Genomic DNA, 26,507 nt, shown 5'->3' with positions numbered 1-26,507 from the left:
GCCAGGCCTTGAGTTCAAGCGCTATATCTGACAAAAAAATTATCTGGCATTTGCCATCACATTTCTTGTTTTTTAGAATTGATCATCTGGAAGAAAAAATGTTCAACTGTTACAAACTAGATGGCTTCTGGTTTTGTTTGCAGAATAATTGGAATTCTCTATAACATGTTTTTATTTATAGTTACTATACATTTATAGTTCATATAAACTATATATTTATAGTTATATATAGTTACTATACATTATTCAAAATTGAGAAACAGGAGAGTGAGTTAAAAAACGTTCTTCCCTTACAAACATGCACAAATTGAAGGTATAGATGTGGCTGGGAAAGATAAAGAAGAAAGATGAAATGACATTTTGACTTGAAATCTCTTTGTACAACTACTTAAATATGAAAAATAAAAAATAAAATGAAATAGAGAAATATGATAAATCACAATGATCACAACAATAATAAAAGCCATTACAAAATTCTATATGTATCTGGTATAGAACTATATTATATCTGTTATGATAACTATTTATATTCTTTTAAAATGTCTGGCCTCTTCAGCAAATGGTGCTGATAAAATTGGTTAAACACCTGTAGAAAACTTAAGTTAGATCCACATATATCACCCTGCACCAGAATCAACTCCAAATGGATCAAAGACCTTGAAGGCAAAGCAGATACCCTGAAAACATTGCAGGAATGAATAGGAGAAATTCCAGGACTCCTTGGACAGCCCAAAATTTTCATAATAAAGACTCAGAAGCACAACAACTCAAAGAAAGGTTGGACAAATAGAATTGCATGAAACTGCAGAGCTTCTGCCTGGCAAAGGACATAGCTAGCAAGATCAATAGAAAGCCCATAGATTGGGAGAAGATCTTCACTGGCCATACAACAGACAAGGGCCTCATATCTAAAATATACTTAGAACTCAAAAAATTAAATCCCCACAAAACAAATCCTCAAAGAAACAACTGCCCAAAGAATAGGTGGGCTCAACACTTAAAGAGAGACTTCTCTGAACAGGAAATGAGAACGACACATGAAGACACATGAAGAAATGCTCAACTTCTCTGGCCATAAAAGAAATGCAAATCAAAACAACATAGAGATTCCACCTCACTCCAGTTAGAATGGCTATAATCAAGAACTCTAATAACAACAGATGCTGGAGGGGATGTGGCCAAACGGGAACCCTACTAGCACTGTTGGTGGGAGTGTAAACTTTTCAACTACTCTGGAAAGCAGTATGGAGATTCCTCAAAAGACCACACATAGGGGAGCTCTAGCTTCCCCTATGATCCAGCAATCCCACTTCTGGGCATTTACCCAAATGATCACAAACAAGGCCATACTAAAGCTACCAGCACAACTATCTATGCATATTGCAGCATTGTTTACCATAGCTAAGATATGAAACCATCCCAGATGCCCCTCAGTAGATGAATGGATTAAGAAAATGTGATATATATTTGTTTTCTATGCTTGCATCAGAAAGAATGTTACCGCCCCATTTGTTAGGAAATGGAAAGACTTGGGAAAAAAATCATTAAGTGAAGCCAGACCCAAATAAATATAGGTTCCATGATTTCCCTTATTTGTAGTAATTAGTATATGTCTAGGATAATCTTATCAGATGAGCAGAAAAGCTCAAACACTATGCACATATGACCAAATAAGATGATGCTAAATGAAATGAACCACAAGATACGGACACAAGAGGTTCTTCTTTGTTGTTGTTTTTAATGTATTATGTGATTTGTTTCTTTTGAATGTTCTTCCCCCAATGGGATATGCCCTGTTGTCACTGTATTTGATTTTGGTACCCTGCATCATTTATGTACATTTATCTAATTTGGGGAGGGGAAGGGAAATAACAAAATGTTGAAACAAGGACATAGGATGATTCATTGAAACAATGATACTCACATGACATTATGTTGGAAATGAATTTCCAACTTCGGGGAGTGGAAGAAGTAGGAGAGGATGTGGGAGGGGGAGGAAAGGGATAGTAGGAGAAAAACAAAGGAGGAGGTAAAAATGTTCCACAAGAAATGTACTCATTACCTTTCTCATGTAAATGTACTCCCTCTATACAGCATCTTTACAATAAAATTAAAAATAATAATAAAATAGTACTCTGATATATTTACTGTTAATCTCTAAAATTTCAAAGTGTAGAAAACTGATGCATTAAGAGGACATTTTTTTCTTTTTCTTGAGGCCATAAAATGTGAATACATGGCAGCAGCTAAACTTGAACCAACAACTTGCCTGAACATTGAATTGCCCCCCATGAAAAAAAATAAGAACTGAGGATTTAGTTTTTAAGAAATAGGAGTTATAGATTATCTTAACATATACTTGTCTAAGTAAAATCTCAAAAGTAGAAATAATACTTCTTGAAAGCATAAAGCAGTAAATCAATTACATGTGCTATAGATGTTGTAGATCAACTGCCCAAGAAGTATAAGGCTCTGAGTTCAAACTCCAGTATTGCAAAAAAATTAACAATTTAAAATATTTTCTGGGACTGGGAAGGTAGCTCAGTGGTAGAGTGCTTGCGTTGAATGCATGAGCCCATGGGTTCAATTCCTCAGCACCACATAAGCAAAAAGAAAAAAAGCTGGAAGTGGTGCTGTGGCTCAAGTGGTAGAGCACTAGCCTTGAGCTGAAGAGCTGAGAGACAGTGCCCAAGCCCAGAGCTCAGGCCCCCACGACCGGACCCAAAATAATATATATTTTCTGGAAATCATCTCTAAATTCTGACATCCAATTTTACTAGCACCTAATTTTATGTTAGATTATTTACATCAGTTTACCTATTTTTTCCAGCCCTAGGGCTTGACCTCAGGCACTGTCCCATGAGCATCTTTTGTTCAAGGCTAGCACTCTATTACTTGAGCCATATCACTACTTCTAGCTTTTTCTGAGGGGTTTATTGGAGATAAGAGTCTCATGGACTTTCCTGTTCCATCTGGCTTTGAACTGGCTTTGAGCCTCCTGAGTAGCTAGGGTTATAAGTGAAAGCCACTAGCACCAAGGTTAGTTTGCTTTTTTAAAAAATAGATCTTCAGACCTAGTTTAATTTCTAGACAATTGGTAGAAATTTTAATAGCCCTTTAATATCATAACCTTAAAATCAATTCTCAATAAGAGAAATAATTAAATTTTCTAAGAATAAATATGACCATTTTATAGTAGCATATGGATGACTATTAATATTTTTAAAAACAAGTCTTATGTATGTGTATATGCATATATACATTTTCACACATATATACAATACATATGTATATACATACCCTTGCTCTTGTGTCGAATTTTTCTGCCATTGTTGGTGTGCAGGAGATATTAAGAACTGCTAATCCACCAAATGGAATTATACCTTCAGGTGGAGTAATGTTAATAGTAGGCAAAAGGCTGTCTTTAGAAACCTGGAATTGAAAAAATTTTAAAGTGAAACGTGACCACTTAAAATTACTGTTTCAAAGGATATTTAGGAAAGCATCCCACTTCCTAGACAGATGGCTCTCCTTAGCAAAGGGCTGATTTTGTAATACTATTTGAATAATACACACACACACACACACACACACACACACACACACAGACACACACACTTGAATTGAAACAGGGAATTGCAGCTGTCATTCAGCAAAAAGAACCTCTACAGCATTATTTATTACCTGGAGTGCTTTCTGAAAAAAAGACTTAGATGTTGCTGTTAGAGAAGGGACTGAGATTCTAGACACTATTTTACTTGCTTCTAAAAACTGAAAGTTATGTCAGTCGGGAGGTGGTTTAATGTGTGAACTATCACACTGATCTTCAAAACATTACCAAAGTCTTTATGTTATGGTTTATCTGAGGCCAGAGTAAAAACAGACTTCTTATTTTCTTGATTTTACCCAGATAGATGATTTGGACGGAAAATGTTAATGTAAAAGTGAAAGTGATAGTCACAACTGGTAATGTCTAATACCACTAATGAAGGATTTAGTATATTTTTTAGTAAAAACCTATGCCACTGCTTTGCTCATCCCTCAAATTAAATAAGGAATCGCAACTATAAATAGATTATCTTCAGACTAATCTCCATTGGTTGCTTCCATGATTTTTTTTTTAAATTTAATTTAATTTTATTTGTGAACATACTGTACAGAGGAGTTACAGTTACATGGGCAGGATAATGCGTACATTTCTTACCAAGCATTGCAGCCTCCTCCTTTGGTTTACCCTTCACATCCCTTCCCAGCCTCCCCCCTCCCCCCCTAATCCCAATCCTTCACCTTCCCCCCCCCCCCCCCCCCCCCCCCCCCCCGCACCAACGTTGTAAAGCTCGTTTTGGACACGACAACTTGTACTTCTCATTGTTGCAACAGGTCCACCTGTATCCTTAAACAACTGGTTTTTCCCCATCTCCTCCATAAGTTATACTGACATCAAATATAGTGAAAGCAGGGGTTATACTGTGGGGGAGGGACATACAAAGCAACAAAGAGATAATCTTATAAATGTGTTAGAAACACATGCATGAAAGAAAAAAAACATTAAAATACATATCTAAGGGTTCATTTTCCTGACATCACATTATCTGACCTTTTCCGCTTGACTCATACATATACTAGATATTACAAATAAGGGAAACCATGGGACCTACGTTTCTTTGGGCCTGGCTTACTTCACTTAATATAATTTTTTCCAAGTTTTTCCATTTCCTAACAAATGGGACAATGTCATTCTTTCTGATGGAGGCATAGAATTCCATTGTGTATATATACCACATTTTCTTGATCCATTCATCTACTGAGGGGCATCTGGGTTGGTTCCATATCTTAGCTATGGTAAATAATGCTGCAATAAACATAGTTGTGCTGGTAGCTTTAGTGTGGTCTTGTTTGTAAACATTAGGATAAATGCCCAAAAGTGGGATTGCTGGGTCATAGGGGAGCTCTATGTGAAGTCTTTTGAGGAACCTCCATACTGCTTTCCAAAGTGGTTGAACAAGTTTACATTCCCACCAACAATGAAGTAAGGTTCCTTTCTGTCCACATCCCCTCCAGCATCTGTTGTTGTTAGAGTTCTTGATTTTTGCCGTTCTAACTGGAGTGAGGTGATATCTCAATGTTGTTTTGATTTGCATTTCTTTTATGGCTAGGGATGTTGAACATTTCTTCATGTGTCTATTGGCCATCCTTCTTTCTTCTTCAGAGAAGTTTCTCTTTAAGTCTTTCGCCCACTTATTTATTGGGCAGTTGTTTCTTTGAGGATTTGTTGTTGGGGGGTTTAATTTTTTGAGTTCCAAGTATATTTTAGATATGAGACCCTTGTCCGTTATATGGCTAGTAAAGATCTTCTCCCAATCCGTGGGCTTTCTATTGATCTTGCTAGCTATGTCATTTGCCCTGCAGAAGCTCTGCAACTTTATGCAATCCCATTTGTCCAACCTTTCTTTGATTTGTTGTGTTTCCGGGTCTCTATTCAGAAAATTTCGGCCTGAGCCAAGGAGACCTAGGGTTTCTCCTATTCCATCCTGTAATGTTTTCAGAGTATCTGCTTTGGCTTCAAGGTCTTTGATCCATTTGGAGTTGATTCTGGTGCAGGGTGATATATAAGGATCTAGCTTAAGTTTTCTACATGTAGTTAACCAATTTTGCCAGCACCATTTACTGAAGAGTTTGTCTTTCTTCCACTCTATTGTTTTAGCTCCCTTATCGAAGATTAGATGGCTATAGGTCTGTAGGTTCATTTCTGGGTTTTCAATTCTATTCCATTGGTCCTGAGGTCTGTTCTTATGCCAATACCAAGCTGTTTTGATTACTAGGCTTTATAGTAGAGTTTGAAGTTTGGTATTGATATTCGTCCAGCAGTGTTCTTTCCATTGAGGAGCGTTTTTGCTATTCGGGGTCTTTTATTGTTCCATATGAATTTTTGGATTGCCTCTTCTATTTCCTTGAAGAATGAGGATGGAATTTGGATAGGTATTGCATTGAATTTGTAGATAGCCTTGGGAAGTATTGCCATTTTCACGATGTTAATCTTTCCAATCCAGGAGCATGGGAGGTTTTGCCATTTTTTAAGTTCTGTGTTGATTTCCTTTTTCAAGATTTTAAAGTTTTCATCATAGAGGTCCTTCACTTCTTTAGTTAAGTTAATTCCTAGGTATTTTATTTTTTGTGGGGCTATTACAAATGGAGTTGCTTTCCTAATTTCAGCCACACTTTTCTCATTGTTGGCATACAGAAAAGCCATTGATTTTTGGGGGTTAATTTTATAACCTGCTACTTTGCCAAAGTTTTGAATCAGCTTGAGTAATTTGGGAGTGGAGTCTATGGGATTCTTTAAATACAAGATCATGTCATCTGCAAAGAGGGAGAGTTTTATTTCTTCTTTCCCTATTTGGATCCCCTTTATGTCTGCATCTTGTCTTATTGCTGTAGCTAGGCATTCTAATACTAGATTGAAGAGAAGTGGAGAGAGTGGGCATCCTTGTCTTGTTCCTGAGTTAAGAGGAAATGGCTTTAGTTTTTCACCATTGAGTATAATGCTGGCTGTAGGTTTGTCATCCATGATTTTTTTTAATCACAGAATGTAAATAAGAAGAAATGAGAAAGTATATTATCAAATGCAGACTATAACTTTAAGAAATGTACACTTAATACATTATCAACCACCTATTTTTCATAAATCTGGCTTCTACAGACACTGATCCAGAGCCATCATTGTTCATGGGAAGTACAGTCAAAGAGATAGTAAATACGCAAAGCATAAAGATGCGTGATTCTGATGCATAGGACACATAGGAAGAAGAATCATGGGCCAGGCAAGCCCGGACAAAAATACGAGATGCAATTTTAATTAACTAAAGTATAATAGACTCTATAGAGAGTACAAATAGTATAATTCTTTAGAAAGACTAAGTCAAAGCTCAAGAAAATAAGTACCAGGAAATGGGTACTTGCAAGAGATGGGTCAAGAGGAGAATGGTAGAAGGTTGAAGGGGGAACTAAGTAGAATGCAGGCAAGAATGAATTGTATGTAGAACAAAATTGAGACAAATACAGGAAGGGGTGGGTCAACAGGGGTGAAGATGTTGAAGAAATGACACAGATCACGATGCACTGTATCCATAAACTGTTTTGTTAAATGGCAAAAATCTCAATATATAAGCTAAAAATCAAGGAATGTGAGAGACGGGGTGCGTTGGGAGGGGTAGGTAAGAATGTTGAAAGGGGTGACATTGATCAAGAGGCACTGTTTTCATAAACTGCTTTGTTGAGTGCTAACACTTTTGTACAACTACTAAAAAATAATAAAAACTCTCAAAATATGTTGGTATAATTTGTGGAAGGGAAGGGAAAAAACAAATCGTTTAAATAGGGATACAGGTGGACCCATTGCAACAATGAGATGTACAAGTCGTTATGTCGAAAATGAACTTTACAACTTTGGCGTGGGTGGGGAGATAGGAAGGGATGGGAAGGGGAAACAAAGGAGGAGGCAACAATGCTTGATAAGAAATGTACTCATTACCTTGTCCATGTAATTGTAACCCCTATGTATGGTATTTTCACAATATAAATGATATATAAAAAAACTCTCAAAACATAATTAGGGAAAAAACACAAAAGGGCTAAAGTCATGGCTCAAGTTGTAGAGTCTCTGCCTAGCAACTATAAGGCAACCCCCGTGCCACCAAGAAGACAAATAATGATAATAATTTTTCAAACTTTTTTCTTTTAAAAAACCAGATGACAGAAGGTAAAAAAGAAGAGAAAAAATGAAAAGAACTAATAACAAAGGTAGTGAGAGAAATAATTTTCAAGGAAAATAAATATACTCAGAAAATCTTTGAATAAAATAACCTAAAATTTACCAGAAGTGCATTTAGTAAGAGTATTAACTTCACAGTATTTGTGTTACCAACATATAGATCCAAATATGAAAGGCTGAAAATTCTAAATTACCTTGAAATATGCATGGTGTTGTCCTACATTATGAAGAATAGCTTTTCTCCAAGTTGTTAAACCTTGAGGACTATTACTGAATAGCACCCTTGGCTCCCAAAACATGACCTTGGTGTGACCAAGCTAATAATGGGAGGAAGAAATGGAAAATACAATTGAAATAATAGTAAAATATTTTTGTTCACAATAATAAAATGGTTGAAGTGCTAACATGAATGCATCACAAATATGATTTGTGAAAGATAAAAGATAATCTTCCTATATTATAGATCAAAAATAGTTTAATGTATAAAAATATCTCACAATGGGTTTTGTATTTTAAGCTTGATTTAAAAGTACTCAACGTATTACATTATTTTTCTAATTAAAATAAATCTGTAATAGTCTTGTTAGAATGGAGAATATTTTATTTACTTATTTGAAGAACATGATTTGGGTAATCGATGTAAGTTTTCAGACTAAGGTAACAGAAATGAAATAGTTAAACAGCTTAGTCCTTCATAAAAACAAACATTAAATGAACATTTTATTTAATCACTTCATGTTCCTTCATCTTGGAGACAGTTCATGTAGCCCAGGCTGGACCTAAACTTGTGATTCTCTGTCCTCAACTTTGCACATGTACGACATTAGATTTTGCCAATTTGCTTTCCTTGGAATGCTTCAAAAGTGTAAAGCTTTAAAAGTTTTAAAGATTCAAAAATTTGCCTAAAATAATTTAATTGAGTCTTCTGGTTTCTCCCAACTATATTCTTTCCCAATCTCAAAGGAGAGAGTGCAGAAAGCAAATTTTATTACCAGAGATAACAGCAGTGCTGTAGAAGTAGGTAAGTCTGTGTATAAATTCCAGCTAAGGAATGATTACATGTGTGAGCTTACATTCAGCACTCCATGTTTTCACTGTTCACACTCTCATATGATTATTGTAAGAATTAATTTTATGAATATATTACTATCCCTTAACATAGCAGAATTACTCAATAAATAATTATTATTAAAGCTAAATCCAAAGTAGTAATTTCCTCATGCTTTGTTAGAAAAAATGTGCAGAATGAGTATGTGGCAAATTTATAGTAAATTGTCAAACACAGTTACATAAACAACAGTTCAAAAACTATGCACAGATTCACTTAAGGGCAGTTTATAAGAGGTAGAAATAATATTCTGTTACCTAAGATTTGAAATCACCCAAATTCCTATTACTTGTGTGGATGGTAAATGATTATACAGTTACACAACTAATACTGTTAGGAGAATGCATAGTTTACAACCGAGTGCATCAGCTCAGATTAATCCTGCAACCTCATGATGTTTGAAGGAAGTCATACTATATTTTGACAAGTAAATCTAGTGATGACCCTAGTGATTGGAAATGTGAACCTAAAAGAATGGTTCTTTTTATGTGCTGATCATGTTCTGCTTCTTGATCTGGCCAATCTGTAGGTAGGTTAAAAAGTGATCATAGGTTACAGTTTTTAAAGATTAAATAATACCTATTTTAGTTGGCACACCTTTCTAAATGAGTATTATCCATTGATAAACAATCTTAGAAAGAATATAGATAGAGATAGAGAGATAGATGATAGATAGATAGATGATAGATAGATAGATAGATAGATAGATAGATAGATAGATAGATAGATAGATAGATAGATAGATATAGTACCCAGCTTGAAGTATAAGGAAGACTTGTGTTCTTATTTCAATATGTCATCTCTAAAATTTGTGTGTATCTTACTTCTAATCTACAAACTCCTTTCACAGAAGAAATATGTAAAAACATCCTCATGTCATGGAAATAAAGATGGAACTTGGTAAAAGGGCATTGAGCTTGTTCCAAATTTGTAAGAACATTGAGTGTATACAATGTATATACGTGTACATATATATGCTTATGTCTAAACAATTTATAGTATTCAAAATAAAAATCACATTAAATGATAATTACCTGTGCAACACATTTTAATGTCAATGTGTTTCCACCAACAACTTGAAGAATAAATTCTCCAATCTCTGGAGAATTAAAAGTTGGTTGCCATGATACCTCACATTCCAGTGAGCAATATGGATCAATGATGCCTACAGAGAATATATAGAGAAAATAAGGCCATTACAACATTCTTATTAGTTGGGCCATTGCAAATACCACAAATTAGAGCTTTCTTAAAAATGTAACAATCAAATCATTGATATTAAATTCCAGTTGTGTGGATATGCTGAGTGAGAAATTGCCAAATTAACATAGAGCTATGGGATTTCCTTGAAAGCTGAAATTAACAATTTATTTCTGAAGCTTATGCTGTAAAGAAAAATGTATGACCAAAATATGCCAATGTTTAAATACCAATAGATTTATCAATAAGAAACACACTATAAGATAAGAAAGGGTTATATATATTATATAGTTTATAGGAAATAATTTGAGATTGTTAAGCAAATCATTGTCCCCTCTATATATTTTCCAACGTTCTAAAATACTTATCAACATTTGACACTCACTCAGCTTTCAGAGAAAGGAATCATCATTACTAGAGAAATTATTTTATTTTATTTTTATTGTAAAAAATACTGTACAGAGGGGTAACAGTTACATGAGTAAGGTAATGAGTACATTTCTTATCCAGCATTGTTACTTCCTCCTTTGTTTTTCCCCTACTATCCCTTCCCTCCCCATCTCCCCAACTCCTCCCTCTTCCCCCCCTCCAAGTTGTAAAGTTCATTTTCAACATAGTGTCTTGTACATCTCATTGTTACAATGGGTCAACCTGTATCCTTATTCCCACATTTTGTTATTTCCCTTCTTCTCCCCAAATTAGAAAAATGTATATACAAATTTTTGTAAATGTACACATCCCTGTAGATGTAACTTCCCATGTAGCTCATAGTATTTAAATTATTTCTAGAATTCAGATGTTTTTAGAACTTATGTGTTTAGAATCTTATTTGGTATGAGAGGCTTTTACCTACTCAAAGTTATCATTTTCTTTGGAATAAGGAAAAATGTATACTTGAAGGAATACAATGAGTTAGAAATTCTTTCAGGGAGAGAGAAACTTCTGAAATTCAGGGGAACATGATACTAAACAGGATAGAGTGAATATCATAGTTTTTACCTATAAAAGCAGAAAAGATGGGGTGAAATTTGAACCATGGAAGTGGCAAAAACTTCATCAAATGGCTTCTAAATACTGGCATGAGGATGAATACAGAATACAACGTCTGAGTGGGTTAGAGTAAAGTCACTGTATCACAAAGGGTTGAGTGACTCATGGTTTTACCAAGAGTAAAGTCAACAAAAAAGTAAAGAAAACAAGCGGAAAACATTCAATGCCTATAAAAATATCCAATTAGAAGTAAATCATTTGAAAAGAAACAAAACCTTAATAACCCATATTGTTAAATCACATTTACCTAGGTAAAAATTACCCTGATCACAGTATCTAGTTATTTCTATGCTCTTAGCCAGAATACAACTTAATTGATGCATGTCTAGATACACAAGTGAATTAATAAATAAATGCCTGAATGAAACAAAATAAATTATTACCACTAGCTGGACGAATAGAAAAGGCAAACCCTTTATCTGTATTTATTGGGTGCCATCCAAACCGAGCAGGAAGATTCTGGCGATTATGCAATTTAACTGTCCCTCGAAAACACGTTTTCACTAAGAAAGCTTGGGGTTTCAATAATATCTCCTTAGAAGATAATTCAAGTCTTATTGCTGTAATAGCTGCCATCACCAGGATATGCCCACCAGGAATGCTGTTCACTGTAAATGTAAATGACCTGTAACACACCAAAAGCATCCATGTTTAAGTGATCATAGCTATTTTGACTATAGGGTTACAGGTGGACCCATTGCAACAATGAGATGTACAAGTCGTTATGTCAAAAAATGAACTTTACAACTTTGGTGGGGGGTGGGGGGAGGATGGGGGGGGAGGTGGGGGGAGTATGGGAAGGGATGGGAAGGGGAAACAAAGAGGAGGCAACAATGCTTGATAAGAAATGTGCTCATCTTGCCCATGTAATTGTAACTCCTCTGTACGGTATTCTCACAATAAAAAAACTCTTAAAAAAAAGAATTCACTTATGTATGAAAAATGTATGTCATAGATTAATCTACATAATTAATAACTAGTAGGTAATATTTTTAAATAATTATGAAAGAGAATTACATTATCAGAGAAATATGAAACTACAGATCTATGAGTTGACACATATATAGTGCTCATGCTTTGAAATCAACTATAATATAGTACAATTATTTAGGTAAATACATACTACAAATGATCCTAGCACACAGAAATTAAAAAATGAAGCTTACTTCCAAAAATTTCCAATTTTATGGGATTCAAATACCATTGAAACATAAGTACTAGCTGTGGGTGGAATTACAAATGATAATTGTTTTGTTTTCTGAAGTTCTTCCATGTTAACATCTAACTGGACCAAAACATGCATAGAGAGCATATTAATAAAATGCAATTGACGAATGTTTGTAGAGCTCACACAAATATTACCGAAGTTCAGAATTGAGGGTCCTAAAACAATGAAAAGTAAGTTATTAATTTTAATGTTGAAATGTTTTCATTTATCTAATTGAAATTAATAAAATTATAGAAAATGATAAAATATTTACTATAATATTTACTATAATGGCAAGCTATTTTACTTAAATGATCAAAAATTGCTATTTACATTTTTGACTAACTTCTAATATGAATATATTCTAATTATATAACAAAGTAAGCACAATGTAACTCATCTCAGCACACTAATTCACAACAAATTCTCTTAGCTATCGTCAGTGAAATTATTTTACTCATGAATCCAGAATTTACAGGTATTAGTAATTTTACCATAACTCACTATTCAAGTCTTTTCCTTTTAAATGTCAATTATTAGAATATAACAGACACATATTTTGTGTTCCAATGAATTTTCTATTCTGGGAAGAAGTTATTTTAAAACATTATTTGTTTCAAATCTTTCATTATATAAGTTATATAGGTCTGCAGTAGTGTTATAAATAGCAATAATTTGCTACTACTAAAAGAACTTGCTGAGTATTTGTTGCATTGACCTAGAAGCCATGAAGGTTTTTATTTCAATCAGCTAGGTGGCAACAGTAATTATTCCTGGTTTTTTCAGGGTTGATTATTCTATAATCCTTTGTAATTTTTCATTTTGCTCATTTGGGATGGCTTTCTCACATTCATTATCTGGTTAAACATTTTCTGAATGATTGAGAGAGGCCATCAGCAGAACAGAAGTTTTATTGTGAAGTTCTTTTCTTTCCAGCTACTCTGATCCATACCATCTAGCTTCCTTGGTGATCCTGGTCTCTTATGTTTGTCATTTCATTGCATGAATTCCTTCAGGTTTTTAGTTCCTTCTCTATGTGCTGTGGACTGGAAACTCTCATGCTAGTAAATCTCTTTGGTACCTTTTTAAAAAATTAATTTTCTTTATTGTTATTATACAGGTGATCTACAGAGGGATTACACCATTACATGAGTCACATAATGAGTACATTTCCTTTAAAACACTTTCTTCTGTTCCCTCACTCTCTCCCAGTCCCTCTCTATTTATTTATTTATTTATTTATTTTTGCCGGTCGTGGGGCCTGAACTGTGGGCCTTGGCACTGTCCCTCAGCTCTTCATGTCAAGGCTAGCACTCTACCACTTCTGGCTTTTTCTGCTTATGTGGTGCTGAGGAATTGAACCCAGGGCCTCATGCACGCAAGGAAAGCACTCTACCACTGAGCCACGTTCCCAGCCCCCCTCCCTATCTTTTTAAAAGTCATTTTTATTGTTATCATTAAGGAGCTGTACAATATCATCCTTCTTGAACAATATCATCTCTTCTTTCCCTTTTCCCCATTTCCACCCTCCCTTCCCTGCCCACAAGTTGCATAGTCCATTTTTACATAGTATATATTGAATACCATGACTGCATGTGTTCATACTTCCCACTTCCATTCCTGTGCCCCTGATACCATATTTTTCACTGTTTGATATTCCATGTTAAGGAAAATCTGATGTATTTTTGTCACTTGTTTTTGATCATTTCAGGCAGGTGGTTAACTTTGATCTTTGTCACTCCAGCTTAAACAAAAATGGAAGTTTCTCCTACCTTAAGCTGAGCTGATATAAGATATTATGAACATGTTAATAAGTGTTGCTAGTTACTATGGCTATCAATTACAATATGCTTGAAAGGGTCTTTACTCTCTATTTGATGAAGGAGACTTCTGACTGAATATCTACCAGGTTGGCCAGGCATGAGAATAGGAAAATAACCATGTTATAAGGCATGTGAGAAACATCAGTTATAACAGAAACAAGCTGGGGTGATATCCAAGCATGTATTGTTGGGTTGGTCAAAATGTTAATAGAAAGTGTAAAAAAAAAAGTGGAGCAAACTAATCAAACAAGTCTATTGTGTTTAATAATTACCTTAATTTTGAAATATATAATTAGAATCAGTTTTCTGAAACTATAATATTTTTATGGGATTAGGCCCTGCTCCATTTAGAGGCTCAAAGAGCACCCCTAGTATGTGAAAATGAGGGCTACTCCCTTACCCATTTCATTAAACATATCCTCTCTATATACTTCCTCCAGTCCACTTAAAATTCCCTCAGATTAGCTGGCTTTGTCAATACAGAATCCCTATTCCCAGAGTGACTGTACTAAGATGCTCAGGGCATCAGGGAAAGAAAGGAGGGAAATTAACAGAGAAGCTATAGAAAATTCAATGAACACTGTCTTCTAACTTTCTTTTGTTTTTTGTATAGATCTGCTTGTCTGATCAGTCAATAACTAATTTGGAAGGCAAGAATAGTTACCAAATAATAGGGAAAGATAAGTTCATGGAACTATAGAGCTTAGCATCTATCAAATTCCTGGCCATTGTAACTTGATAGAGTTACTTTGGCAACCTTTTAGGAGGTTTTATTTTTTTTTAAGTCAGTTATACTTTTTCCATACAAGTCAGCAATTCTAATCTTAAGAATCTAATAAAAAAATAAAACCTTACAGCCCTTCAAAAAATTTTATGTCAATATGTATAGCCTCATGATCCATGAGACACAAGTTTGAAACAGCACAATATCCAAGAATCAGTGGAAAAATAAATTAAAATAAATAAAATAACAGTGGGGTGCCATTTAAATATAGAAAATAATAAGGAGTAGGAGATATATGTCCCAAAAACCATATGCTGTGATAAAAGTAATACGTAGTTTATCATATATCATATTATTCCATTTATATGGAATGTTCAGAACAGACAAATTCATAAAGATAGAAAGGATTTATTGATAGCTCAAGGCAGACGGTAAAAAGTAGGGAGTGATTGCCTACAGATACAGTGGTGATTATATATTCTAAACTGAATTGTGATGGGGGTTTCATAACCAAATTTAAAAAAATTTATTGACTTCTATACTTTAAAATTATGATTTCTGAAGATTATAAATTATCTCTTATAAATAGGCTAAAAAATAATGCAATATGTTTTTCTATGTTCTTACCAACAATTACTTGATGAATTTGCTTTGGTGTCAAATGTAAGCTACACTCATGTTTCTCCTGGTTAGTGGATGGTTCTGATTTAAGTCCTTTGAGAACCTGAGGAAAAACAAATTTTTCCAAAATTAATCATTCAATATTATCAAGAGCTATTTTAAGAATTTGAATATTAGAACAAAAATTAAAGTATCCTATATACCTTATTATGTTGGGCCTCTATCTCCTTCGATGCCATTTTTTTTGTACTTAATAACTGAGTGTCATTGATGGGAGACTCTGGTGGAGGTAAAGGTATTACCTCTTCTATTTCAGTTACTGAGAGAGGGGGTGACTTTAGGCCCGACCCTGGTTGTAAGCCTATGTCTGTGTCATTATGTGAACACATATGTTGCCTATTAAAATAACAATAAGAAAAAGAATGAACAATTGAGGCCAGGTTATTTATAAAATATAAATATAAATGCAAATAGCCCCCATAGTACACATTGTTGGGGCTCACTCATATCTACTTAGCCAGACTGGAACACTAGTCGACAGGAAGTTTTCCTCCACTAAGGCCCATTCTCTTCTAACACCACTTATGGGAAGTTATATCCGCTTCAACTGCTGTGTCACATTCAGGAGCAGCCCACAGTCAATGAGAGGCAGATATCAGTTAAGACAAGCTTCTTTATCTAGAGGAAGGGACAACTATGTGGCATAATATATATTCAAAAGATTCTAAGAATTAGGCTGAGTATAAACTCTATTTGAAACACATTCCTTCTTCAACTCTCTTCCTGCCTCTGTTCTGCATCATTCATTCTGTACAGGTTCCTCCTGAAAAACAATCTGTACACATCACATATAATGGAATCTTTGTTTTAAGGTTAAGATTGTGCCTAAGACATCTCCATATCAAATGGTAATAATATTACTATAAATTAATTCAAAACAGAAAGAAACTAAAAAGCAAAGAAAATATATGATGTTCACATGCAGAAGATTAGAATTTGAACCTTATTGTTTACCATACACAAATATCAACATAAAATAAAAAAGATATGAAATTACTATAATAAAACCTGGAGTAAATAAGACACTAGCACAAGCAATTTTTTTGGAGAAGAGCACCAAAATACAGGCAACCAAAGCAAAAGTATACCAATTCTATCAACTTAGGAAACTTTGGTGTAAGAGTCAAGAAACACCTACATCTTAGAGGAAGACTGAAAACTATTCATTTGACAAAAGATTTCTCAAAATATTAAAAAAAAAACCCTCAATAACAAAGTCCCTAAACTAATCAATTCATGTATGACAAACGATACAAATGGACACTTCTCAAAGGAAGATTTTAAATTTGTTTTGAAATTGGGTGGTGGAACAATCAGGGAGCACAATACAGAGGTTCTTTACAAAAGTAAAACTAGATGTATCGTATGATACAGCTTATTCCACTTCTGGCTATTATTTACAAACAGCATAATGAAGAGATGGATGACTACCCATGTTTATTTATTCATAACTGCCAAGTCATAGATACAGAAAGTGTGGTATATATGCACTACACAAGAAGTATTATTTAGACATTACAAAGAATGAAATGCACCTGTAATCCTAGCTACTCAGAAGGCTGAGGGCTGAGGATAATAGTTTAAAGCCAGTCTGAGGAGGAAAGTCCTTGAGACTCTTATCTCCAATTAACCACAAAAAGATAGAAATAGAGTTGTGGCTCAAGTGATGGAGTGCTATCCTTGAGCAAAAGACAAACCAAAACAAAAAACAAAAAAAAATTTCATGGACAAAGCTTAGGCCCTGAGTTCAAACCAAAGGGCCTACACATACAAACACATCACACATACACACATACATACATGAATGAAATCCTCTCATTTTCAGTCAAATGTTGAAACAATATGTTAAGTAAAATGCAGATGTAGTAAGATGCAGATGTTAAGTAAAATGTAGATGCTAAAATATTTGATATGAATGTAGAAAAGTGGATATTACATGTTGGATATTTGGGGGCAGTTAGGAAATAAAGGGAATATTAGAAGTACTGAAACACAGGTGGAATTAAGTTCTAGATTTCTTCATAGAGGTAAACACAAATGGAAACATAAATTATCCTCACTTGATTTGTATACATGTCCTGAAACATCCAAATACTTCATAAATAAGTTCAATTATTTCTTTGATTAAAAGTATTACAAATATTGGAAGAGATGGGAATGGTAACTACCCTAAATCGGTCAGTAGACACCATACACATGTATCAAACTATTAAACTACACACAAATTTTCTTAAAAACTACACCATTTTCTTAAAAAAATACCTATATGGGTATTGGTATATTGTTTGATGGGCTGTACTTTACCTCTCTGCTTCTTTCTGTAGGCGAATGTTCCTTGAGTTTCTAATATATTTTGTGTAATAGTCTTGATGTGCTTTCTTTTTTTCTTGTTCAAGGCTAGTATATTCATATTCATGATCTGTATAATTATGTCTTGGAATCTTCGTGAAAATTGTCCTACAATGTGAACAAGTCTTGTTAAAATTTATATCTATGTATTTGCACTGTTAGTGTGTGTTACAACTTCAAGCCAACTACTTTGGTAGACCTGGTCATACAGTGGGGAATGGATTCATCTTTTGCCTCATATTCTATTCTCTATGAAAAAACTTCTTTCAGAAGTATGTAGAATAAAGCCAATTTTTAAAATTTAATCAGAGAAAAAAGCTTATTCTTAAGGTTATTGGTAGGCAGGAGTACCTACCATAAACTTGCCCTTATGGAATTAGTGAAATAGGCTATTGGGAGAGTTCTAAATAATAAATTAGACTTCAAAAATTAAATTTTAATCTGATCAGTTTGTCCTAAGAGATCAATACTTTTAGATCATTGTGATAAAATTTAAAAATATAGAATAGTGAAATCTTTTTTCAAACATGTTACTTTCCTAAAATCATAAAGGTTATAAAATATGAACAATAAATCTATAAAAAGAAGTAATCAATAAAAATAACTGTAATTTTTATATATGTTAGATTGACCTCATTGCTTTCATGTTCTTTCCTTTTTAACTGTTACATATTTTCAATGAATTACAAAGTAATATCATGAATACATTCTGGCCTTAGTCGACCTCAACCTTTAGTAAATTTTATGTCATTAAGATTCTTACCCTCAATAATTCATGTGTATGATAAATGGAAAAAGAAATTTCATCACATTTTTCCTTGTTTCATACTTCCTTGATAGTCACATAAAGATATATTTAACTTAACTTTTAACAGAGTGATACAAAAAGAACACAAAATGCAGTTAATACAGTTAAGAACACTAAAAGACAGTTAATATTTAAATTTTCCATCAAGTACTAAGTTTTATGTGGTATTGAAGATTGAACTCAGGACCTCACACATGTTAGTCAAGTGCTCTAACACTTGAGCCATACCCAAAGCTTTTTGCTTTTAGATTTTTGTCAGATTGGGTCTCATGTTAACTCTTTGCTCAGGCTATCCTCAAATTATTATCCTTTTTCTCTCTTTCCCTAGAGCAGGAAAACAATACCCTTCCACACTTAGTCAAGCTCTAAGACTCTTAGAAATAATTTTCTTATCTAAAGTTCTAATGTCTGTAAAAAGGAGAAAAGGAAGGACATGTAAAGTACCAACAGGGAAAACACCTTAAGTGACAAAGCATTATTAACATATCTAAATCCTTACATATTCTTAAGTAATAAATATTCTTTAATAATAAAAATTTATTTTCCATAAACAGGAAGGATCAGGAGGATTATGATTCTAGTCCAGCCTTAGAAAATTTTCAGAAGACCTCCATCTCAACCAATAACTAGGTATTGTGTCTCAAGCTTGTCATACTAGTTATGTTGGGAGGCTGAATTCATGAGGATCATGGTTCCAGGATAACCTAGGCAGAAGTATACAAAGCTCCACCTCAATGAAAAAAGCTGTGCATGGTAGCACATGCCTGTCATTGCAGCTGCAGTGGGAAGTATAACTAGGAGGATGAAGCCTAGGCCAGACAAAGGTAAAAAGCAAGGCCCTGTTTCAAAATAACTGAAGGAATGAATCATATGGTATAGCTTGCCAAGCAAGCATGAAGAACTGAATTCAAATTATAGTGCCATTAAAATAGATAAATAATTAAATGAGCAAAAGTAAATATAGTACAATAAAATTTCTTTCATACAGGACTGAATTTTCTCCTCTATTAATGTAAAGCAGATTTATTGAGGAAAAATAAATGTCTTTGGAATAAATAGGAAGTGCTAAATCTTGTATTTAAATGATCTAATTGATACAGAGTTAGAAATAAAGTGTTAACACTAACTTAAAGCATTTCATCCACATATTTACATGAGATATATAAATGTTTCCAGAAGCTACCATTGCAGGGAAAAAGAAGACACAATTGACTTTTTACAATATATAATTATTTAAATTTGAATCTGAATGCTTTTTTTTCTCTGTGTTATGGTACTTGTCAAATGAAAACAAGGGCAAACATAAATAGGATTTGTAAAACAAAACAGAATATTCTATAGCACACTACAGAATGTTTATAATAAAAATGGCCTAAAAATCAAATGACATTACAGTAAATTTGCTACAGAATTAGGTGAACTTAAAGGTTCTCTAAAGTAAAGTGACAAGTTGAACTATCAAGTTTAGGTAGTATAGTAGTAGCATAATACAGGCAAAAAAGAAACCTGTATCACTTGCAAATGTGTACAAAGTATATTTTTGGCTCAGGGCATAGAAAAACATTTCAAAATGCATTGATTATTTCTAGTGAATTATTTGTAAGGTAGTAAATTTGTAGAGGTTTAAATATCTGTTATTTTAGCTCAGCTTAGAAACAGTTACATTAAGTATATCTTTGAGGGGATAACTAAAGATGATGATAATAATGATAGTTTTCCACAATATAATACTTTTATTCAGATAAGCTCAAGCACTCAATCATATTGAGTAAACATATCTATTCTGAGGACTTACATTTCTAAGTATGGTAATTTCTGTCATTTTTCTATACTTGTTAATAATATTCATAAAAAGTTGTTTTACATATCAGTCACTTCCAGGTAGTACACAACAGAGGCAATAAAAAGATTAGATAAAGAAAATACAGTTGGGCATTCAACAACCATGTGCTCCATATTAAAAAGAGAGAAAACAACTGAGTGCCAGTGGCTTACACCTGTAATTCTAGCTATTCAGGAGGCTGAGATCTGAGGATCGCAGCTCAAAGCCAACCTGGACAGGAAAATCATGAGACTCTTATCTCCAATTATCCACCAGAAAACCAGAAGTGGTGCTGTGACTCAAGTGGTAGAGCAACTAGCCTTGAGCTGAAGAGCTGAGGGACAACACCCAGGCCCAGAGTTCAATCCCCATGACCAACAAAATTTTTTTAAAAAGCAAAAAGAAACAAAAAAAACCCATAAAAACAAAAAACACAAATGCTAGAAGTGGTGCTATGGCTCAAGTAGTAGAGCACTTGAGCTGGAACCGCTCAGGGATAGTGCCCAGGCCCAGAGTTCAAGCCCCATGACCGACAAAAAAAAAAGTTTTACTGACATCATTTTATTTAACATCATGTTCTCATGTTCTTGGCAGACTTTTGAATATCATTAGAGATTATGTTTTTCAAAGTTACAATTTTTAATATGATATGTTACCTGAAAGTCTTATGGTGATCTCCAGGCCTTATACTCCCAGGTCGGTCATTGGGATAGGCTATCAATGCATTGGCTGTGGACTTTTCATTTATGTGATGATTATGCAGGCATGTTGTGGCTGATTGCAGCATTGCTACAGGTACAGGATTCTTATTTTTTGCCAAATCTTTGATTACAAACTTTCCAATAGGATTACTGACGAAAGGAGATAAACCTTTTATAGAAATGAGCATTAAGAACAATGAGAAGTACAAAATGTCATGTCAAAAACGAGCTTTACAATGTCGGTGTGGGGGGGGAGGGGGAAGGATTGGGTGGGGGGAAGGGGGGAGGCTGGGAAGGGAGGTGAAGGGTAAACAAAGGAGGAGGCTGCAATGCTTGGTAAGATATGTATGCATTATCTTGCCCATGTAATTGTAACCCCTCTGTACAGTATGTTCTCAAATAAAATAAAATTAAAAAAAAAAAAAGAAATGAGCATTAAGTTTATCTTTGGCAGTTTGAATTTTGGCTTTCTTTTAAAAAGTCATGAATTAATACACTATTATAATTGGCTCTAATTTAAATACTAAATTTCCAAGGAAAAATAATCAGGAAAAACAGATCACTTAGTACACAGGCATACACAGAACAAGTTAGCAAAGGAATACAGAAATAGATTATAAAATGCATGCATAATATAAATATAACTTGAAATACTTCTGTTGATCTACATGAAGCTGAAATTTGCATAGGTTTAAACAGTTGTATACCATCCAATTTCAATATATGAAATGTGATAGAGTACTGAGTGAAATAGCAACAACCAGAAAATTTGGGGATGGTCAAATCCAGATTATAGTCAGACTTAAAGAATGAAATGTAGCTGAGCACTGATGGCTCACACTTGGGATCCTAGCTAATTAGGAGGCTGAGAAGTGCAATTTGAAGCCAGTCCAGGAAGGAAACACTCTTACCTCCAATTAACCATCTAAAAACAAGAAATGGAGATTTGACTCAAAGTGGTAGAGCACTATCCTTGAACAAAAAACTTTCAGGAACAGTGCCCAGACCTCAAGTTCAAACCCCACAACTGACCCCCCAAAAAAGAGTAAAATGTAGAAAGAAGAACCTATGTCAGCCATTAAAATATATAGATCATTCACTAAAAGCATAACACTCAGAATAGAAATATACCATCCACTAGGAACTTAGTAAAAACACAATTCTTTTGATCCAACATAGACCTGCTTAATAACCAATGCTGAAATACAAGCCAGTGATAATATATTTGAACAGGCCTATGGGATGATTTTGATGCATGCTAACGTATGAAAATCAGTTGTTTCAATCTTATCTGATGTGTACAATAAATGTTAATATATCCAGGTAATTCTATACATATTCTATACATATATTCATAACAACAAGTATATTGAAAACAACACAATACTGTACCAGGATTAATTTTCATCACCACTTCCTTAGTGACAGCTTTGCATACACTATGGAACTCTAAATATATTTGATGAAATGGTTTCATTGATAAAGACTCTAATTTTTCATCTGCCACCGGGCCAATAATATCTATTATTTGCTGTACTTTGAAGGATCCAATTTGGCGTGGAGTAAAGGAACATATCACATTCTAAAAAGAAGAAAAGAAAAAGTAATCAATGACCTATCATTATGGAAAAAATACAAAGAAATCATTTATTTTAGTTTCAAGGAACACTAGTTCATCATGGTGATATTAAAGTACTTTATGGAAATCCAGCATGGACAAATATAAATATTATTAGGAATTTAAGAAAAACTAAGAATACAGTACACCACAGCATTTGAAGAATGAGAGTTAGAGGACTTCCAGATATTCCTCCTCACAAAGAAAAAGAAAACAATGACATAAACTTGTCAAAATATACTTTTTCAGATATTTAAAAGTTATCTTACAAACAAATATCTGAACTATTTTTAATGTTGCTAAAACTCTAAAGGAATAGAAAAGTTTGAGTCATTTTTATTTACTAAATTCTCCTTCTAAACCTAAGTAAGATTTCTCCTGAAAAAAAAAAAACAGCACTAGAAATATATGACTATGAAAAACATTAGCCTAGATGCAATAAAAGGAAATAGGTTTACAAAAGTCCAAGAGTTTAATCTTAAGAGAATTGTAACTGTGTGTTCTAACTGGCAAGCTTGCTGGCTAGAATGCCTAATATTAGAGCATGCCTTTATTTGACATGATTCAGAGCTCACTTTGTATCAACAACCATCTCCTGAGCTTAAAAACAGCAAGTGGAAAGTAAATTATTAAATTAAGACTAAGATATTCATATGGCATTTGCAAAGTTCTGGCTTATTCCTGGGAATCTAAATTGTTATACATATAGACAGGACAGTATGGATGCAAAAGAAAGAATTGAGAACACTTTATTCTCTCACTGGACTGACTTGAAACTCTTTACAAGGTTAAAGGTTGCAAGATTGGTCTATAAAAATAACTGCATCCAGGCACTGATGGCTCAGGCCTGTAAATCCTAGCTACTCAGGGGCTGAGATCTGAGGGTCATGGTTTGAAGCCAGCCCAGGCAAGAATGTCTGTGAGACTCTTATCTCCAATAAAAACTATTAAAAAGCCAGAGTGGAGCTGTGTCTCAAGTGGTAGAGCACTAGCCTTGAGCAAAAAGCTCAGGGACAGCACCTGGGCCCCGAGTACAAGCCTCAGTACTGGCACAAAAATAGAAAACATTTTATATACTATAGCTAACATTTATTGTATCTAAATTAGGGGTCATACTAATGAAACATTATGAGATATAAATAGAAGCTACTTGCAATATAAACATGTACAATAGTCTGTGATTACAATTAAATCTTCCATCAGTAATTTCATGAGGCACATTACTATGCAGTAGAGGAAAGGTGATAAAATAACAAACAAGTAATATAATATTGACAACTTTCATGTTTAGAACAGAATTTGGCAAACTTTTTCTGTAAATACCCAATATAAGTATTTTAGGCTTTGAAGAGACTGATTGTAGCTCAAAGGTAGAGCACTTTCCTAGTATGTTCAAGGTCCTAGGGTTCAAAGCTTACCATTCAAAGGAAAAAAAATAATGTGCCATGTCATTTCCTCACCAATACTTAACTCTTCCTTGATAGCAGAAAATCAGTTTTAGACAATTGGAAAACAAAAATGAATAGCTATGTTTCACTAACACTATTTACCAACAAAACAGATATAGGGGGATTTCTGCTTTCAGATCATAGCCGTCAGAGCCCTGATTTAAGGCATCTAGGAAAGAGTTGTCTGAGCAGCAGTTATAAATAAGATAGCACATGACATCCAGAAACTAGCCTGGCACCAACATGAATGCCTTGGTATTATCAGCAATATTAGTGCAGAATAGTTATCACTAGTTTCCAATTTCAAATTTTACTCAATCTTCAAGGTACTGCCCATGTTATTTTCCTGTGATGACCTTTCTACTTGGCTGGAAGCAAATACATTCTGTTCTCTAGGTTTCTATGCATGTCACTCTATTACTGTTCTCTTTTAATATAATCCACATCTTAAACCATATGCCTTACAACTCTGTATTACATTAAAACATTTTAGAAGCAATGACTATATTTTATAGGTCTTAAGAATGATAAATGCTTTTCCTGGCACATCATAGGCATTTAGAAAATAATTCCTGATTCTCTATTACTATAATTATAAAAGTACTCAGAGATAACTCTAGGAAACAAAAGTCCTTGTAGAGCAAATGTGGTTTCTTTTCTCTTTTTTCTTTAGGTGATACTGCGTTTGAATTCAGGGACTTGTACTTGGCTAAGCAGGCCTTCATCCATTTGCACCACAGTTCTCATGAATTTTGGCCTTACTTTCAAGTCTTCAATACTTTCAAGTATTCCTACCTTTGATATGCTGCACAGCTAGCATCCATGGTGCATTCCATCATGTCCATATTATTGGCATTTAGTGAAACAAAGATCTTACGAACTAAGCCCGGAAATGGCTAATTACACCTGTAATCCTAGCTACTCAAGAGGCTGAGATCTGAGGATCACAGTTTGAAACCAGCCTAGGCCATGAGACTTTTCTCCAACCACAGAAAGCTGGAGGTGAAGCTGTAGTTGAAATAGTAGAGCACTAGCTTTGAGTACAAAAGCTCAAGGACAGTGCTCAAGCCATGGGTTCAAGCTCTAGGACCCCAACCCCACTCCACCTCGCACATGTGCACACATGTACACAGACACAGACACAGACACAGACACACACACACACACACACACACACACACACACACACACGAGCTTCCTAGCTTTTCACATGGGCTGGCCTCAAATCATAATCCTCCTAATCTCTACCTCCTAAATATCTGGGATTACATTCATGACTGACTCTGGCTGGCGGAAACGTGTGGCTTTTAACTCTCCATATCATTTGCTTTGGTATTTTTTTTGGTAGATCTTAAAATATATGTGAATTAAAGTAAAGAAAAACTGTCTTACAACAAGACACTATGTTGGAAATTAACCTTACAACTTTGGTGGGGGAGGGGGAGCTAGAGGAGGGAAGGGATAGTGGGAGAAAAACAAAGGAGTGGGTAACAATGCCTGAAAAGAAATGTACTTGTTACCTTACTGATGTAACTGTAACCTCTATGTACAGCATCATTACAAGAAAATAAAATTTGACAACAAAAAACCTGTCTTACCTGGATACACCCTTCATCAATCTTTCCCCTTGCAGGGTCAATTGTAAAATGTGCAGTATTTTGAAAACGGTACATCACAGGAAGTGATTTAGACTGATTTTGAACAATACACATAAGATCAGAATGTTCTCCCATATTACAAGGTGGAAAATGAAGGACATTTCCTGGATCAAACTGCAATACTACAGGAAGTCCTGAGCCTGTCAATGCTAATTCCACTTTTTGATGCCTATCGCCTGGCAAAACAAGAACAAACATTTAACATAAAATGAGTGGGGCACTTTGAATACATATAGTTACTTAGTCCATCCACACAGTTCATTTGAAAGGCAATAATAATGAGAAATGGGTAACTTACTCAATATTTTCTTCAACAAAATTATTATCTTCTCTGTGCCAAAAACTCTTCTTGGGTATTAAGTAACAAAGCAGAATTTGTGTTCATGGACTTTATATTATAATGAAGCAATGCTGACCAAAATTAACAACTCTATAGCATTTCTCAGAAGCTAAGTGGTAATAGAAAAGGTAAATTGGAGTGGAATGGATAGAATACAAGGTCTTAGGCATATTCTTGGTAGAAATGTTCAAAAAATATC

The 26,507-nt window shown here is 34.3% G+C and overlaps 1 protein-coding gene across 1 annotated transcript in view; it reads right to left on the bottom strand.

The window, feature by feature from the left end:
- Cfap47 (cilia and flagella associated protein 47) overlaps positions 1-26,507 on the bottom strand; it is a 236,069-nt gene that overhangs the window by 196,237 nt on the left and 13,325 nt on the right. The window contains exons 8-18 of the mRNA XM_042702461.1: positions 25,909-26,144; positions 22,637-22,826; positions 21,200-21,413; positions 17,869-18,021; positions 15,708-15,900; positions 15,511-15,607; positions 12,296-12,512; positions 11,513-11,754; positions 9,914-10,044; positions 7,966-8,088; positions 3,301-3,432 (exon numbers count right to left, since the gene is read on the bottom strand). Coding sequence (XP_042558395.1) covers positions 3,301-3,432; positions 7,966-8,088; positions 9,914-10,044; positions 11,513-11,754; positions 12,296-12,512; positions 15,511-15,607; positions 15,708-15,900; positions 17,869-18,021; positions 21,200-21,413; positions 22,637-22,826; positions 25,909-26,144 — 1,928 coding nt within the window. The remainder of the gene's footprint in view (positions 1-3,300; positions 3,433-7,965; positions 8,089-9,913; positions 10,045-11,512; positions 11,755-12,295; positions 12,513-15,510; positions 15,608-15,707; positions 15,901-17,868; positions 18,022-21,199; positions 21,414-22,636; positions 22,827-25,908; positions 26,145-26,507) is intronic.

This window comes from Dipodomys spectabilis, unplaced genomic scaffold (genome assembly GCF_019054845.1).
Source record: "Dipodomys spectabilis isolate Male_0828 unplaced genomic scaffold, ASM1905484v1 ptg000324l, whole genome shotgun sequence".
Classification (NCBI taxonomy): domain Eukaryota; kingdom Metazoa; phylum Chordata; class Mammalia; order Rodentia; family Heteromyidae; genus Dipodomys; species Dipodomys spectabilis.
Note: the sequence above shows the minus strand (reverse complement) of the source record. Positions and strands in the feature narration are given on the sequence as shown.